The 16,753-nt window shown below is 40.1% G+C and overlaps 1 protein-coding gene across 4 annotated transcripts in view; it reads left to right on the forward strand.

Annotated features, from left to right (window-relative positions):
* Positions 1-16,753, forward strand: part of UST (uronyl 2-sulfotransferase) — a 233,848-nt gene that overhangs the window by 143,108 nt on the left and 73,987 nt on the right. For all 4 annotated transcript variants that reach the window (XR_331477.4, XM_025180626.2, XM_075924400.1 and 1 more), the window contains one exon: positions 7,032-7,185. Coding sequence is in view for 3 of the 4 variants with exons in the window: in XM_025180626.2 (XP_025036411.1) it covers positions 7,032-7,185 (154 nt within the window). In the remaining variant the exon portion in view is untranslated. The remainder of the gene's footprint in view (positions 1-7,031; positions 7,186-16,753) is intronic.

Here is a 16,753-nt window from a genome sequence, read left to right on the forward strand (position 1 = left end):
CAAAAACTAAAAGGCAAATTAAAAAGTGCCCCGTTTTTTAAAAATGTATTCACTATGTTGGTGAGCCTGACTGTAATTTTGAATGCTTGGATTGGCATTACTGTAGGTGGAAAAATGTTAGTCTGAGGACCGTTCAATAAATTACTGATTGCAGCACATCTTTTTTTAGATGGTTCTTGTGAGCCTGCTGCTTGTCTCTGATATTTTGCAGAGAAAACAGGTTTACTTTGTCAGAAATTGATGTCGGGACTTAACATTGCCATACTCTCCTATTTCTAATTCTGTACGTTGGACCGCCCCTTCAGAAGATACATTATGATATATTTAGTTTTAGAAAAATGAGAGACTTACTTGTCGTCATCATCCTCATTTAGCTGTGCCCTTTATTTGGTCCTCGCGTGAAGCTCTGCTCTATCTCTAGTAATGTGAAATGGCTCAGTAGTCCCAGGATAATTCTACAATTTAATTAAATCCACAATCTTTCCTGGGCTGATGGCTTTATTGATTCTTGGTCAGACAAAGCTGTAAATAAGAGGTCATGGTCTCTCTTTAAAGAGAGTTGTGTGACAATGTATCCCGATGGTGACTGACAGAACTTCATTATAATGTAACTCGGTGGTTCCCAACCTTTTTTATGCCGGGGACCAGCAAACCCATTTACGAACTTTTGGCGGACCAGCAACATTTTATTTGCATGTTCATTATGCAAAAAATGAACACGCAAATATACAAATACAATGTTACCTGATCGCCTAGCTCCAACCCAGTCCCTTGGTCCCCATTGCCTAACACCCTTTGACCCCCTCACCCTTATGCCCTTTGACCTTTAACCTCTACCCCTATAATCCATGCCAACACCCTCTTGCCCTGTGACCCCCACCACACTCTCACCCAACACCCCATTGCCCCTCCTCACCCCAGCACTCCCCAGAGCAAGGCTGCCTCCCTAGGGATTGTGGCTCTAACTGTCGTGCGGACAGGGGGAACAGCTGTTGGCAGCATATGCGCTCCCTCCTCCTTTGTGCACCCTCCCTCCCCATCAAGTCTTGCACCCGCTTGGGTGGGTGGGGAGTGCACGGAGCTCCAGCCAGGCCATCATTACTGAGGAGGGAGGGAGAGAGAGAGGCGCCACTGCCTCAGTCATAGTTCCTCCACCAGCAAAAGCGGCCATGCTGGCAGGGGGATCAGCCATTTGCAGGGTGCACACTCCCTCTTTCTTCATGCCCTCATCCTCCACAAGTATGGAGGAGAGAGGAAGGCGTCTCCTGCTCCGCCTCCTCATGCCATGCTTCAACCATGATAGCTGCCAGAGTTGAGCTGCCAGGAATAGCTGGTTTGAGCTCTAGCAGCCAGCGAGTTGTGGACCGGCAGCAGTGTGCGGCCTACTAGTTGGGAACCGCTGGTGTAACTAACTTGAGCTTAAAACATATGTACAGGAACTTTTAAAATTAAAAGACTAAGATTTAGCAAACGTTTTTGTATAGGTGAAGCTGACAAACCTGTTTCCCTTAGGGAAGACAGTTTTCCTGAGGAGATGAGTAAGCCTAATTCTTCCTGTGTATATCCTTTTACTACTGAGCATGATTTCCAAAACTGCCTGAAATGCAATGGCTGATTCCCCTTAGTACGGTATTTAACTTCACATAGGGTACATCTATACAGGAGGGCAAAAGTCAAATTAAGATATGCAACTTCAGCTACGTCAATTGCATAGCTGAAGTCGAAATAGCTAAATTCAGATTTGGCACTGACTGCATAGCTAGAAGTCAAAAGAAGAACACTCTTCCTTTGACTTCCCTTGCTTCTTGTAAAATGAGGGTTACAGGAGTTGGAGTAAGAAGTCCTCCATCTTGACATTATTTCAAAATAATGGCTTGCTGGGTAGACGCGCACTATGTTATTTCAAAATAACGTTATTTATTCCAAAATAACACTGCTGTGTAGACATACCCATATTGAACCTCTCTAATGTGGAACCTTGGGACCTGACGAGTGCTGAACCAGAGAGTCTGCTGAACCACAGAAGGTAAACATTGTCTAGCGGCATTATCAACACTTCTACTGCTTACTGGGCACTTAGAAAACGTTTAGTAATAAATTAGAGCTAAATAACAGCGCAGAGTGCTGAGAGCCATGACTAGTGGCTTTAAACAAACTTTATGGGAATGTGGGAAAATTAGCCACACCCATGATAAAAGGACATCGGCTAACTAAAATCATGACGGACCACAGATGTTGCCAGACCAGAGTGTGCTGGACTAGAGAGATTCAACCTATAATATAATTAAAGTATATAAAAGCTGAGAGAACCTCTCTAGTTTATTGGTAAAGGAACTATCCTCCATTTAAAAACCTTCATTGCTGTTGTGATTTATATGTGATCTGCTAGGAGATTTCAGGAGAACTTTCAATCAAATAAATAGGAAAATTTGCCACACAGTGGAGATTCTCTTTCCAGAGAAACCTTGCAGCACTTGGCACATCATACAACCTTCTACTCTAAAACTTTATTAACTAATTTTTTTCAGACCAAGTAGATGTACTGTTGATGAGTATATAATATCATAGATATTTTTTAGCCTCCGATGCCCCAAAATCCAATGGTCTTTTGGTTGACCATTCATAAATCATAGCTGTAAACACAATAGTTAATAAAACCTAAAATAACCAGGATAGCACAGGTTACTGCAGTGGTGCTATTTAGCACTTTAATCAGTTCAGGTTGGAAGTTAAATATAGAAATAGAGGTGCAGATCCCCAGTTCCATTGACTTCAGTGGACAATTGACATCAGCTGAAGCTCTGTCCCAGATTGTTGTGCCATTATTGCAGCTATGCCATGCAATATAGTGAGAATGATCTGGTACCTCAAATATTTATAGTCCGATCCTAACACCATGGAGGGAAATGGCAAACTCCACTCCATCAGTCTGAAGAGGCTATGGCTTCAGCATTACTGTTTGTGTACTTCTTAATTCATGTACTTTGTACATGAATTGTATTTATATATACTGTATGTATATGTATATATATATATATATATATATATATATATATATATATATATATATATATATATATATATATATATATATTGAGTGTGTCTGTCTGGAAAAGTTATCCTTGGTCATTCAGTCCAGCCCCTGCTCTCTTAGATAACCTTTGAATAGAATCTTGTTCGATAATTTATTGAGCCCCATTTTAAAACCAGATAGGTTGTTTGCCACCAGTATTCCTATTCAGGCTATGTCTAGATTATAAAGAAAAGTCGGAAAAAGATACGCAAATTGCCCATGTATCTCTTTCCACTTTTTTTCTGAAGAGGCTTTTCTGAAATTTGGCCTGTCTACATGCGCCCAAATTTTCAGAAAAATCTCTTCTTTCAGAACCTCCCTTATTCCTCATACAATGAGGAATACAGGGATACCGAACGAACGCATCCGCTTTTTTGGAAACTTCCGAAAAAGAGGATGCATTCCTAGGATGCAGCAGAGCTTTTCCGGATATCCCGGAAAAGCTCTGTAGTATAGTCATCGCCTCAGAGGCTGTTCCGGAACATCAGTCCTCTGATGATTAAAAACCTTTTGATTTCCTGCCTGCATTTTTCCAGGCCCAGTTTATGCCCCCTTGTTCTTGTGACAACATTGTCTTTCAGCTTAAATAGCTCTTCTCCCTCCATGGTGATTGTCCCCCCATCCTTAGTGTATTTATGAAGAATGATTATAGCCCCTCTTAGTCTTTATTTTTCTAACCTAACAGCGAGTCATTTTTAGATTCCTCTCCTACGGTAGGCTGACCATTTTTCTAGTGAATCTAATAGCCCTCTGCACTTGTCCCAGTTTGAATGATCTTTCTTGAATGTTTATTTTGATTTTATTGACGTGTGAGTGTAGGTGTAAGTTGTTGAGTTTACTTAGCTGATCTTTGTTCCTACTGTAAATACCCCAAAGACCTTTTTTCCTGGAAGTATTAGGATGTATCATGCCAGGCAAATGTTGCTCACCATTGACATTTTCATTTTGGAACTGGCAGTTTAGAAAATCGTGTAAATATAACTTATAATATTTCAGACTCCAATCTTCTGTTAGAAAAATGCATATTTGTATAAAAGCCAGAGTAGACTAAATTTTTAAAGTAGGCCATGCTCGTAAAGTGCTCTGATCAAAATGTAAGTAACATCCTGGTTTCTAAATACAGGCAGTCCCCGAGTTACGCGGATCCGACTTATGTCGGATCCGCAGTTACGAACGGGGCCCTTCCACTCCCTGGTCTCCAGCAGACCAGGGAGAGGAAGCAAAGCGGCGGAACACGCGGGCAGCGGACAGGGGTGTCCGCTGCCCACGTGCACCGCGGCTTGGCTCTGCTTTGCTCTGCTTTGCCGCCCCCCCCCGGTCTGCAGACCAGGGGGACGGGGGGGGGCAAAGCAGAGCCAAGCCGCAGAGCACGCAGCCAGCTGACAGCCCAGACCAGAGGGATGGGGGGCAAAGCAGAGCCAAGCCGCGGAGCACATGGACAGCGGACAGCCCAGACGCGTCTGGGCTGTCTGGTGCCCGCGTGTTCCGCCGCTTTGCTCCCCGTCCCCCTGGTCTGCAGACCAGGGGGACGGGGAGCAAAGCAGAGCAAAGCCATGGAGCCCGAGGGCAGCAGGACAGCCACGGCGCGTCTGGGCTGTCCTGCTGCCCCCGTGCTCCGCGGCTTTGCTCCGGACACCTGTGTACAGCAGATGGGGTGCTGCCAGTTGGTCCCGTAGCGCCGCTCTGGGCGCTACTGGACCAACCGGGCAGTACCCCAGCTGCTCTGCCCCAGGCGTCCTGATTCAGCCACTGCTGGTCAGTTTCAGCAGCGGCTGAATCAGGACGCCTGGGGCAGAGCAGCTTGGGTGCTGCTGGGTTGGTCCAGTAGCACCGAGGAGCGGCGGCGCTACTGGACCAACCCAGCAGCACCCCAGCTGCTCTGCCCCAGGGGTCCCCAAGTCAGCCGCTGCTGAAACTGACCAGTGGCTGACTACAGGAAGCCCCTGCCCCGGGCTTCCTGGAATCAGCCGCTGATCAGTTTCAGCAGCAGCTGACTTGGGGATGCCTGGGGTTCTTAAGTTGAATCTGTATGTAAGTCAGAACTGGCGTCCAGATTCAGCCGCTGTTGAAACTGATCAGTTTCAGCAACGGCTGAATCTGGACGCCAGTTCCGACTTACATACAGATTCAACTTAAGAACAAACCTACAGTCCCTATCTTGTATGTAACCCGGGGACTGCCTGTATGGAAGTTCAATTTTTTTATGTTGGCTTTTTGATAACTTGTGACACTGAAGCTGATCTCTGATATCAATCTAACTGCTCATATGCATAAAGTTAGTCATGTGTATAAGCACTTGCAGACTTTACTCACTGGTCCAAGATACAGAGGAAGACGGTGCTGACTTAACCCAATTCACTGGGAAATCCTATAGAATAAATACCAAGTACACGTTGTATAGTTTAATTTCTTACTAACATTTATATTTTTTAAATGTATTTGCTAGTTCTGTTGTTTATAAAATGTCTCAATTTTTAAAATTGAGGTATTTAAAGACTAGTTTTACCTCCTTCTTACTAAATGATAATTGTAATTTTCTCTCCTCTGATCAATTCTTCCCTGTCCCAAAGCTTTGTGTCCCAATTTAGAAAAGTATCCTTATTCACAAAATAATTTTAAGCATGTGCTTGTGTTCTGTCAAACTCAGTGACACTTTAGTCAGGTGCTTAAGTGATTTCATGAATAAACATGTCTTTTTTTTTTTTTTTTTTTAAATATTAAAGCATTCTCCCCTATCCTTAGTTCAGGCAAATTCCTGGTTGGATCTTCCTTAGAAATACCTCTTCTTTCCCAACAGGCTGTACTTCCTTTTTGCTGTCTTGAAACCTTTTCACTTTAGATACTTTGTCTGAAGGAGGACCCCAGGCAATTTTCCTTTTCTTTCTATTGGGTTGGTGAGGTGAACCCACTCTCCAAAAGATGATTTATTGAATTGAGAAATGTGATTACTTTTCTAAAACACTAAAAACAAAAGATAGGGTAGAGAGCCAGCTCGCCTACCTCCCCCACCCTTGCAGGAGATCAAAGAGGTGAAAGGAGATTGTAAATAATTGCCTCAACCCCTGAAAGATTAAAAAAAATAGAGATCCCAGCATCTATTGTGAGGATGTGTTTGGTCTAGAGAAGCAGTCCTGGTTTATGGCTTCATCTACAAGATCTGGGGGGCTTTTGACATAATGATAGTCCCAACTTTCTGGATCCCTTCCTTTTAATTACCTCTATGTGGTGGTGATTCATATTTTAAATTCTTTGAGGCATAGATTGGCTATTCTTTTTTAAAATAACCTATATAAAGCACTATGCAAAGTTAAGGTGTTAAATTAATAATAACCATTAAAAAAAATTCAGGAAAAAATGTGTCACAGCATATAAAAACAAAGGGATTTCACCCAGCTCTGTGTAGCACATTTTTAGTGAATAGTTGTCCAAACAAGATTGAGTATTTCATACTTGCAACTGGCATTTCTCAAATCATTGCCTGTATTTTAAAGATGAAGGTGTTTGCAGGGAAATCTTGTGTAGAACTCCATGGATTGCATTTTGCTTCCATTTTGGCTATCCTGGCCTTGACGCAATTTCCCAGATGGGAAATTAGTACATGGGAATAGGAATCCAGAGACCAGATTTAACTTCAGAGAGTACTTTCACTGAAAAATTCAAGGAAAGAGCCCAAGGAGCACAATAGTTGTTGTTATAGTTGCTCTTTAAGCAGGGAACTTTTCTCTGGATGAAATGTGTGTAACCTAATACAATATTGTAGCTACCTTCCAGCTTAAAAGGGGCTAATCAGCTCTCAGAAGGAGGTGAGGCACTTTTACCATTGATAAGGTCCTTCACACAACTTCCAGTCTTTCATCAGCTTTGAACTTGAATAGAGAAGAACTTTTTAAAGCATTTGATTTAGAGATGAGAATGTACATCTATAAATATCTAATGAGCTCTACACATTTCCCCCTAGGTTTGGAGGAGAACAGCCAGTATACATCAATATTATTAGGGATCCTGTCAACCGATTTTTATCCAACTATTTTTTCCGTCGATTTGGAGACTGGAGAGGGGAGCAGAATCACATGATCCGCACACCAACTATGAGACAAGAAGAAAGATATCTAGTAAGTTATTTTAAATTAAAGGCTATTAACAAAATTCTTTTTTGTTCATCATCCAGATACATATCTACAAAAAATGAAATAGGATGCTTGGAAAGTTGGAGAATGAGTTATCTTCTGTGTTTCTTCAGTCATTCCTGGTGTAGGTTCTCATGGTCAGTTGTATGGTCTTGATTTTAGTCAGGCTACAGAATGTATAACTTGTCTTGGTTAAGAATATAATTATCTAATTGTTATGTTAGAGAGAGATGCAAGTAGTGTCTCAGACTGATCTGATTCCAATTCTGTATTTCATTTGCTCAGCTTTCTTTGGTGGCATAAATGATTCCATATACCTATACTAATTTTGTTTGTTTTATATTGATACTGTGTGTGCTCAGCAACTTGAGCACAATACAGAACACTGAGGTGAGCAGTTGCATACCCATCTCCAATGTGTAGCTAATACATAATGTCCCAGAAAATACAAAAATATGGGACAACATCCAGATCCCATCACAAACACTACTAAAACTCCCATTGGCTACAGTGGTGCCTGCTTTCACTGTGGTTACCAAACACACTGGGTACCATTAGGTACAAATTGGAAGTATTATGTTAAAGAAAGGGTTGTGAAAGCCAAAATGAAATTTTGAAATTTACTTTACTTAGAAGTTTCAGAAATAAACTTTAGCCTACTACAGCACCATGTAAGGTTGCTGCTTATTGCCATATGGATTGGTTCCAATTTGTGGATATTTAATTCTTTTTTCCAGAGTAACGATTGCCCTCGTCAGCAGAAATACCACGGTGCTTGCTTCAAAGTTCAGAGACAACCAAGGAAAAAGATTTCTAAGGCACAATTGTGACAGGGCAGCTTGCTGCTTCAACATGTGACCTTGTGGGCAGCTGGTAATGTAGGCAAGGGCAGGCACAGCCTTCCCAAAATTGTGTACACACCCCAGCTGCTGGGAAGGCTGGGGCTGCGGCATGGCAGCCCAACTTCTCCGGCCTGGTGAGGACTGAGGGCAGGGATAGGGCTTGTCTTCCCCAGCTGGGCCTTCATTCATCATCCATGTGTGACCTTATAGGAAATGTCTAATCTGTTAAAAAAACCTCCAATGATAATTCTTCTACAATCTCCCTTGGACGCCTATTGTAGAGCTCATCTGCCCTCAATAGTTTTTCCAAATATCCACTGTAAATCTTCCTTGATTAAAATTAAACCAATTACTTCTTGTTCTATCTTCAGCAGACATGGAGAGAACAATTGTTTGCAGTCCTTTTTAAAGCAGCTCTCAAAATATTTGGCCAACTTATCAGGTTCCCCTTCAGTCATTTCTCAAGACTAAATGTGCCCCCTCTTTTATTAACATTTCCTCATAAGTTAGGTCTTCTAAACTGTTTTATAATTTTTGTTGCTATCTTCTGGACTCTTTCCAGTTTGTCTGCATCTTTACTAAAATATGGTGCTCACAATTGGACAGTGATAGAGATGTAGCCATGTTAGTCTGGGGTAGCTGAAGCAAAATGCAGGACAATGTAGCACTTTAAAGACTAACAAGATGGTTTATTAGATGATGAGCTTTCGTGGGCCAGACCCACTTCCTCAGATCAAATAGTGGAAGAAAGTAGTCACAACCATATATACCAAAGGAGACAATTAAAAAAATGAACAAATATGAAAAGGACAAATCACATTGCAGAACAGGAGGGGGCTGCGGGGGGGGGGGGGGGAGGAAGGAAGGTAAGTGTCTGTGAATTGATGATATTAGAGGTAGGGAGAGAGGGATGTTTGTGAGTTAATGGTATTAGAGGTGATAATTGGGGAAACTATCTTGGTAATGGGTGAGATAGTTCAAATGTTTGTTGAGTCCTTTTTGGAAAGTGTTGAATTTTAACATGAATGACAGTTCAGAGGATTCCCTTTCAAGTGCAGATGTAAAAGGTCTTTGTAGCAGAATGCAGGTGGTTAAGTCATTGAGAGTGTCCTTTCTGGTTAAAATGGCAAGAAACTGTTTTCTCTTTGTGATCTTGTCTGATATCTGTTTTGTGGGCATTAATCCTTTGGCGAAGTGTCTGAGATGTTTGTCCAATGTACATAGCAGACGGACACTTTCGGCACATGATAGCATAGATTATATTTCTGGATGCGCAGGAATATGTGTTCTTGATCTTATAACTCACTTGGTTAGGTCCAATAATGGTATCAGCAGAATGAATATGTGGACAAAGCTGGCAACGGGGTTTATTGCAAGGGAAGGTACCAGGGTTGGTATTAGTGTGGTATGTCCTGTGGTTGTTGGTAAGAATCATCTTGAGATTAGGTGGTTGTCTATAGGAGACTATGGGTCTGTCTCCCAGAGCCTCTTTGAGTATGGTATCCTGTTCCAATATAGGCTGTAGTTTATTGATAATGTGTTGGACAGGTTTAAGTTGGGGGTTGTAGGTGATGACAAGTGGACAGGTTATTGCCAAGTAGGGCAAGACAATTACTTCCTGTTTCTTACATATGACGCTCCTATTAATACACTCTAGAATGGATTTTGTGAAGGCAAACAGTATAACTGAGTTAAAAAAAACCTAGATATGTTAATTGAGGGTAGATCCATCAGTGGCTATTAGTCAAAATAGTCAGGAAGACAATCGCTTGTTCTGTGGTGTCCCTAAATCTGTGATTGCAGAAGCTGGAACTGAACGATAGGGATCGATCACTCAGTAAATTACCTTGTTCTTTTAATTCCCTCTGAAGCATTGGGCATTGGCCGCTGTTGGAAGATGGAATACTGGGTCACATGGACGATTGGTATGATCTCGTATGGCCATTCTTAAGTTCTTATGAATATTAGCCTTTTGCACAGCTGCATCATGTTGGCTCTTTCAGTTTGTGATCCATATAGTACTAATGCCTACTCAGGTATTTCCCATTTTTAATTGTGAATTTGATTTTTTTTTCCCCTGGGTGCATGAAGTACTTTGCACTTGACTTTATTGAATTTCATCTTGCTGAATTCAAACCAATTCAATTCGTCAAGGTTGTTTTGAATTCTATTTCAGTCTTCCATGGTGCTTGGAACACCTTTCAGCTTTGTGTCTTCTGTAGATTTTATAAACATGCTTTTCGCTTGATTATCCAAGTTAGTAATACTGTATCCTGGACCCTATGGGATCCCACTACATAGCCACTTACAGTTTGACAATGAACCATTGATAACAACTCTCTGGCTATGTCTACATCGCGGCTTCTTGCATGAGAAATATGCAAATGAGGCTAAGCGTGGAATATCGCCGAGCCTCATTTGCATACCTAATGAGACGCCATATTTGCAGAAGAGGCTCTTGCGCCAGAAGGAGCTGTCTACACTTCCTCTTTCTTGCTCAAGAAAAACCCTCTTGTGCACTGCGTTATTCCTGAAAATAATCAATGCAGTGGCATTGAGCAAGAGGGTTTTTCTTGCTCGAGAAGGGGGAGTGTAGACAGCTCCTTCTGGCACAAGAGCCTTTTCTGCAAAAATGGCGGCTCATTAGGTATGCAAATGAGGCTTGGTGATATTCCACACTTGGCTTCATTTGCATATTTCTCGCTCAAGAAGCCGCTAGTGTAGACATAGCCTCTGAATATAGACTTTCAAACAATTGTACACCCACTTTACTGTAATTTCACCTAGAGTACATTTTCTTTTGGAGAATGTCTTGTAGGACTGTGTCAAAAGATTTACTAAAATAAAGGTATAGCACATCTACTATTTCCCTCCTATCCCTATCCCGAGGCCAGGATCTCTGTTAAAAATTTTTTTTGGAGAGGCAAGGAAGTAGATGAGGTTCAAGATGTGTCCTGTATACTTTTCATACCATAATTCTGAACTACTTTTGCTGAACAGCACAATTCACAAACTTGTTTCAATAACTATCCTCTATGAGGTTAGTTTTCCATAAACAAAGTTATGTTTTGCATATATGCTTAGCTGTATGGTTTTGGGGGTTTTGTGTGTGTGGATTTTTTTTTTAACTCTGCTACTTTTATCATCTGGCTTTTTGGGGTACTTGCATCAGAGAGCCTATGAAGTAGATACAATTTGTTTATAAAAGTTAAGTATACTTAGCCTTTTAAAATTTTATCACATCTACTGTATAATTAAAAACTCATTTGTAAGTGTTAAAAATGTCTCTGCATTAACTATATGTCTGGGGGTACTAAGAGGCCTCTGAATCAGTTTTGGATTATTGTTGACATTCTTGTGCTTGCACTTGGAAGACAGACTAACAGCTATTATTGTGTGTGTCTCAAGCATGTGTTTGTGTTTTGTGCTGTGTGTACTGGACAGAACAGTTGGAAAAGTATATTTATATTAGAGTCACCATGTTGCCCCTTTAGAAAAAATAGGGCTTGCTAGTATGCTTTGTACTTGATCCTGCAAAGTACAGTGTGTCCTCGCCTATTATTTAAGTGGGAGGTCTAGTGATTGGCACCTCTCTGCTTAAAAATAGGTGAGTACCCAATCTTGAAGGCTTATGATTCATCAATTACATAAAATTTCAGTGTATTTTCTTCTAAAAGGCACTATTGCAGGACTGAAATTTCATAGTTGTTTAATTAATTAGTATCTCTCTTGCTTTAAATGTTAGGGTCAGAATGGAAAAAACATGACCATCACTGTACTTTGGCAAGTTTTTACATATATAAAGTGTGTTTGTATGCACGCATGCACACGTGTGCAGTTTGGTGCATACATATTTGCATGGACACAGAAGTTATAGGCATAAGAAAAAATTATAATAGCAGAAGGCTGATGAAATGTTGGTGTCAGTAACTTAGTGTGTTGCTCAAAGACACTTTGTTCTTTTAGAGACATTGTCAGCAACTTTGTTAATTAATTCGAGGTTTTTTGTTTGTGTGTTTTTAATTTCTACTCTTGGTAATGCTCTACTAGAAGCCTGGAAACAAAAAAATTCCTCCTTTGGCATACTTTAATTGTCAAATGTAGTATTCAAAGAGGGTTATTGTTCCTATCTAAGTAGAGTATAGGCCATCTGCCAGTGAAATTTGTTTTAACAACAATCAGTCATTTAGAATGTTAAAAACTTTTGAAGACGTGTTATCTAACCAAATTTTATGGTATGTAACTGTATGTTAATCCTTTTCTTTGTAGTGCAAAGAGGTGCATATTTATATTTTAACTGAGACGATGGGTTTTATGACCACTTTAAAATCTGGTAAATCGGTTGCTTATTGTAGCTCTGAAGAAAATAAATATAGAATGTGTGCCCCTGGACATACAGCATAGCATCCTTTTAGCAGCATACTGCTAATCATTGGGCTGGTTTCTGCCTTCAATCCCTCCACATTTACTTGGATGAAAGAATATAGTGTTCACGAGGCTGCCTTTATTTTTTTAAGGGGAGATGGGTTCAGAGGATCATCTTATTTTTAGCTAAGCCCTCACATTCTTTAAATGCAGAGCATTGTGTTATCAGTGAGCTGCTCCAGTGGTGGTGGTATTTGTGATTCACATAAACAACTTGGGTTGGATTGTGCCTAACTGGTTAACCATGTGCTGATTTGCAAAAAAGAGAAGACACAAGTGAGGAGGACAGAAAAATATTTCTCTGTACCCCTTCCCTTATGTCCTTGAGGGAGGCCCAGGAAGAATACCAATTCTTGAATTCCATGAATATAAGAACAAGCGGAGTCTCTTGCATAGATTGCTAATATAGCCTGCCATAAAAGGGGAGTGGGGTGGTGTCTGCTATTTGGAAGAAAGGAATACAGAACTGTGGTCCCAAAATCCCTTTTTGGACCATATGAAATCTTGTATTCACATACCAGAGATATGGTACAGGCAACTGCTGCAATATGAGCTTCTCTACGCAACTCAGCCAGTTCCCGGACCTAATCTGCCAAGACCACTGTCTCTGCTCAAGTGAAATATATGCAATCAGCCATCAAAACAGCTCAGTCCTGAAGTTCTTCAAAGGTAAATACTATTGGATGTGCAAACCACCAGACCCATTTCTATTACAAATTCAATCACGTTCCTTTGGGAACTGTTCCCACCTTATATTTCCATAAAAGTAGAAGGGCTTTTTTATTCCTTTACCTAAATGTGTTGACCCTGGAAACATTCAGTCCATCCTGACTAAAGCAACTATGTCATTTACAGCAGCTTTTAAAAGGAAACTCCATCCATGAATTTAGTTTAGGACGTAGGCCTAAAGTATAAAACACATAAACTGTTATATGTATTTAAAAACTTTTGACTATAATTGTTCTTTCTAAACTTCCTGCTGGTGATGGCCAACTTTCAGAAACTGTTGAGATAATTTGTGATATAAGCATGAGACACCAAGTATGAAAGAGATATAGGGAACCTCTTTTAATATTGGCTTCACAACCTTTGATCTGAGGGCCAAGTACACAAGTAATGTGTAAAGTGGTGGCATTTGTTGTTGTTAATTAGTCTTCAGGGAGTATTAAATGGGTCTGATTCTGAACTCTTAGTAGTTATAAATAAATGTTAGTGTAGCTTTATTGACTTCAACAGAGTTACTCCTGATTTATTCCAGTGTAAGATTAGAAAAACCCTGAGTCTCATTATAACTACTTGTTTTTACATACACACAAAGTTCTGAAAACTTTGGAATGAAATCCTTCTTACTAGGTGTCTACCCAAAGGGGAATCTTTACAAAATTTTAAGCAAAGCTGTTAAAAAAAAAACAGAAAAATATTACCGGTAAGTTTTGAAAATTAAACATACATATTCCTTTCCTTTTAAAGAAATGCTAATCACATGAAGAGCATGAATCACACTTGGGACACTATTGAGAGGCTGGCCAGTGGCAGACAGAAGTGGAGGACCTTTGTTGCTGCCCTATACGCCTGTGAGCATAAAGGGCAATGATGATAATGAATCACATTTTTAGGCCTCACTTCTGCAAAATCTCACTTTTACAAAATGGCCCCATTTAAAAGATACACACACCCCTTTCTCATCTTTAAATTAAATCTGGGGAAACAAATGAAAAAATATGCATGAATGAAACTTAATTATAGTTTCTGCAGCAAGTTTAGATTTTCCGTGTGGCACAGATCTGCTTTTCTTGCTAAATATGTAGACCAGTATATTACTATTTAAGTCATTACTTTATGTGATAAAAAGCTCAATTTGCTGTTAGAAAATCCATATGCATCCCCAACTTTGTGAATCTAACAATGTTGTATTACTGCAGTGTTTTGCATTTGATATATGTATATTAATTAGTACATCTAAGTAATTAATACAGCTTCAGCTTTTTTAGCTCCATTATTTTACTGTATTCTATTAATTAAATCAGTAATAAAATGTGTAGTGTTCATGTGGAGAAGAGAATTGTTCATCACAAGCATCTACCAATATTGGTTCCTACCTGTAGTATTTTTTCTCTTTTCTTTAGAAATTGAAAAGATCCAGTAGAGACTAATTTTTTTTTCAGCATTAAATAACAGATTGGGCCCGGTCCTACCAAAGCCTCTGTGAATGAAATTGATTCATATGTTGCTATTAACTTCACTGACAACTATGTGCATAGATATCTTGTAAAATTCAGGACCCTTGTTTCTTATTCAGGGGTAGATTTTCCTTTCCATTAGTTGTCAGAAGTTTCTTAGGAAGCACTGCTTGCAAAATCAAGACTGTAAAGCCCAATATTTATTGTATCATTTTAAATGTTATAATAACATTCCTTGTGTTGTTGAATTTGCTGTGGTTATAGCCTCCAGGAAACTCTGTCTTTCTGTCTGTCTTTCTTTTGATCCCAAAGCAATTTACAAATATGAATTGATTAAACCTCACTAAATTCCTGTAAGGTCTGAAAATGTTTCCATTACATTGGGAAACTGAGGTACAGACCAGTTAAAAGTGACTTGTGCAAGTTCACATAGTAAGAGCATTACAGAGCTAAGAAAAATAGTTCTTTAATACCTGGTTGCCAGTCATGAGCTTTAACCATAAGACTATATTTTATGTTCCTTCTTTCCCTCTCCCACTGCCCCAAACCTACGTGCACACAGACGCCTGTATGGTCCCAGTGTTAAACCCCTGTTTCGACATGACAGGCAATGTTCTTTTGATGTCTCTCCTGCAGAGCTGATACTTAAATTTGGCAGCTGTAAATTCTCACTGGAACATCACACAGTAGCTTCAATAACTAATGCTACCATTCAGGATGCAGACAGGGCTCTTCTCAAGCATAGCCACCTGTCAGCTGACCCAATTAGAACAGTTTTTTTCTTTTCTCTAATGAGTTCTTTTAATAGTCTCCAGCTGTTCCCTTTTTCTATGTTAACTTTCAAAGTAAAGCTGTGTATTTGTCTCATATTTATTTAACTGTTCAGCTAATGTGTGTATGCTCTTAACACAATATATTGTTCACTTAGATTCTCCCATTATGTATTAATTATTTGTAAAATTGTAAAGGGTTACTATCAGATAATTTAGGCCCTGAAATTGGGTTGTTTATTTCTTTTAAAAATAACTATACAAAACATCATATTGATGGTAACATTTTCTTATCAGTTATTTTTTAAGATGATTTTCCCCTGTATGGCTTGTAACCCAAACACTGTAGTATGATCCTATTGAATGAGAACCAGAAAATGAACCTCAATAATTTATTTTGAATGACCAAGCTGAGTGTAGTGCAGATGATAAATAAATCACTTTGCAATAGTGAAGAATGTGTCTTGAAAATATTGTGAGTTTCAATATCATCAGGTGGTATTAGGACAAAGGTGAAGAGATTTGGCTTTGATGAATGATTTGTAATCTGACACCTTTTCTTTAATTAGCTACATCATTCTGTATTGTACCTCTTTTCTGTAATGGTTTAGGTAGGATAAACACACAGCTTTGTTTCACAATATAAGAACTTAAATCTTTTTTTTTCCTCGAGATTTGTGGATGTTCGTTACTAAGGTTCTCAAACTCTATTGCAAACATTGAGAAATTCCATGAGAAATTTAGGATCCAGGAAACACTGAAGTACTGGCTGATAGTACTTTCAAATCCCATTGAAGTTAATTGTACCGTAGATGCTCAACACCACTGATAATCAGACCATTTATATTTAGGAACCAATGTGAAGCACCCAGGTTTAAAAATGCTGACCTTCATTTTTGCAGCTAATTCAAGCAAGTTCCATGCTATCCTTATGGCTGAAAAGAATATAATGCAGCTCTTTTTAATTCTTTTTCAAAATACTATTGTGGCTTGTTTTATACCTGTAACTAGAAGATTTACCTGGCATTAATTGGGTCCTCTATCGAGGTAGATAGGTGTGGAGAGTGCAGGAGTCAGGGCATGGGATGGGAGGCTCAGGGCAGAGGACAGGGTGGCCAGCAGCTGCTCCCCTGGACTCACCCAGGGTGGTGAAGCCCTTGTCTGCTTCTAGGGGCCTGCCAGGGGCAATAGGGGGGCTCTGCTGCCCAGTTAGTGGCTGCTGCTGTGGGCCATCCCAGAGCTGAGAGGGCCATGCTGCCTGGCCAGCAGCTGCTCCACAGCTCCCCACGGTTGTTGGGGAGGCAGAGGCATGTTTGCTTGCAGCTCTCTTGTGGTT

This window comes from Pelodiscus sinensis, chromosome 3, assembly GCF_049634645.1.
Source record: "Pelodiscus sinensis isolate JC-2024 chromosome 3, ASM4963464v1, whole genome shotgun sequence".
NCBI lineage: Eukaryota > Metazoa > Chordata > Testudines > Trionychidae > Pelodiscus > Pelodiscus sinensis.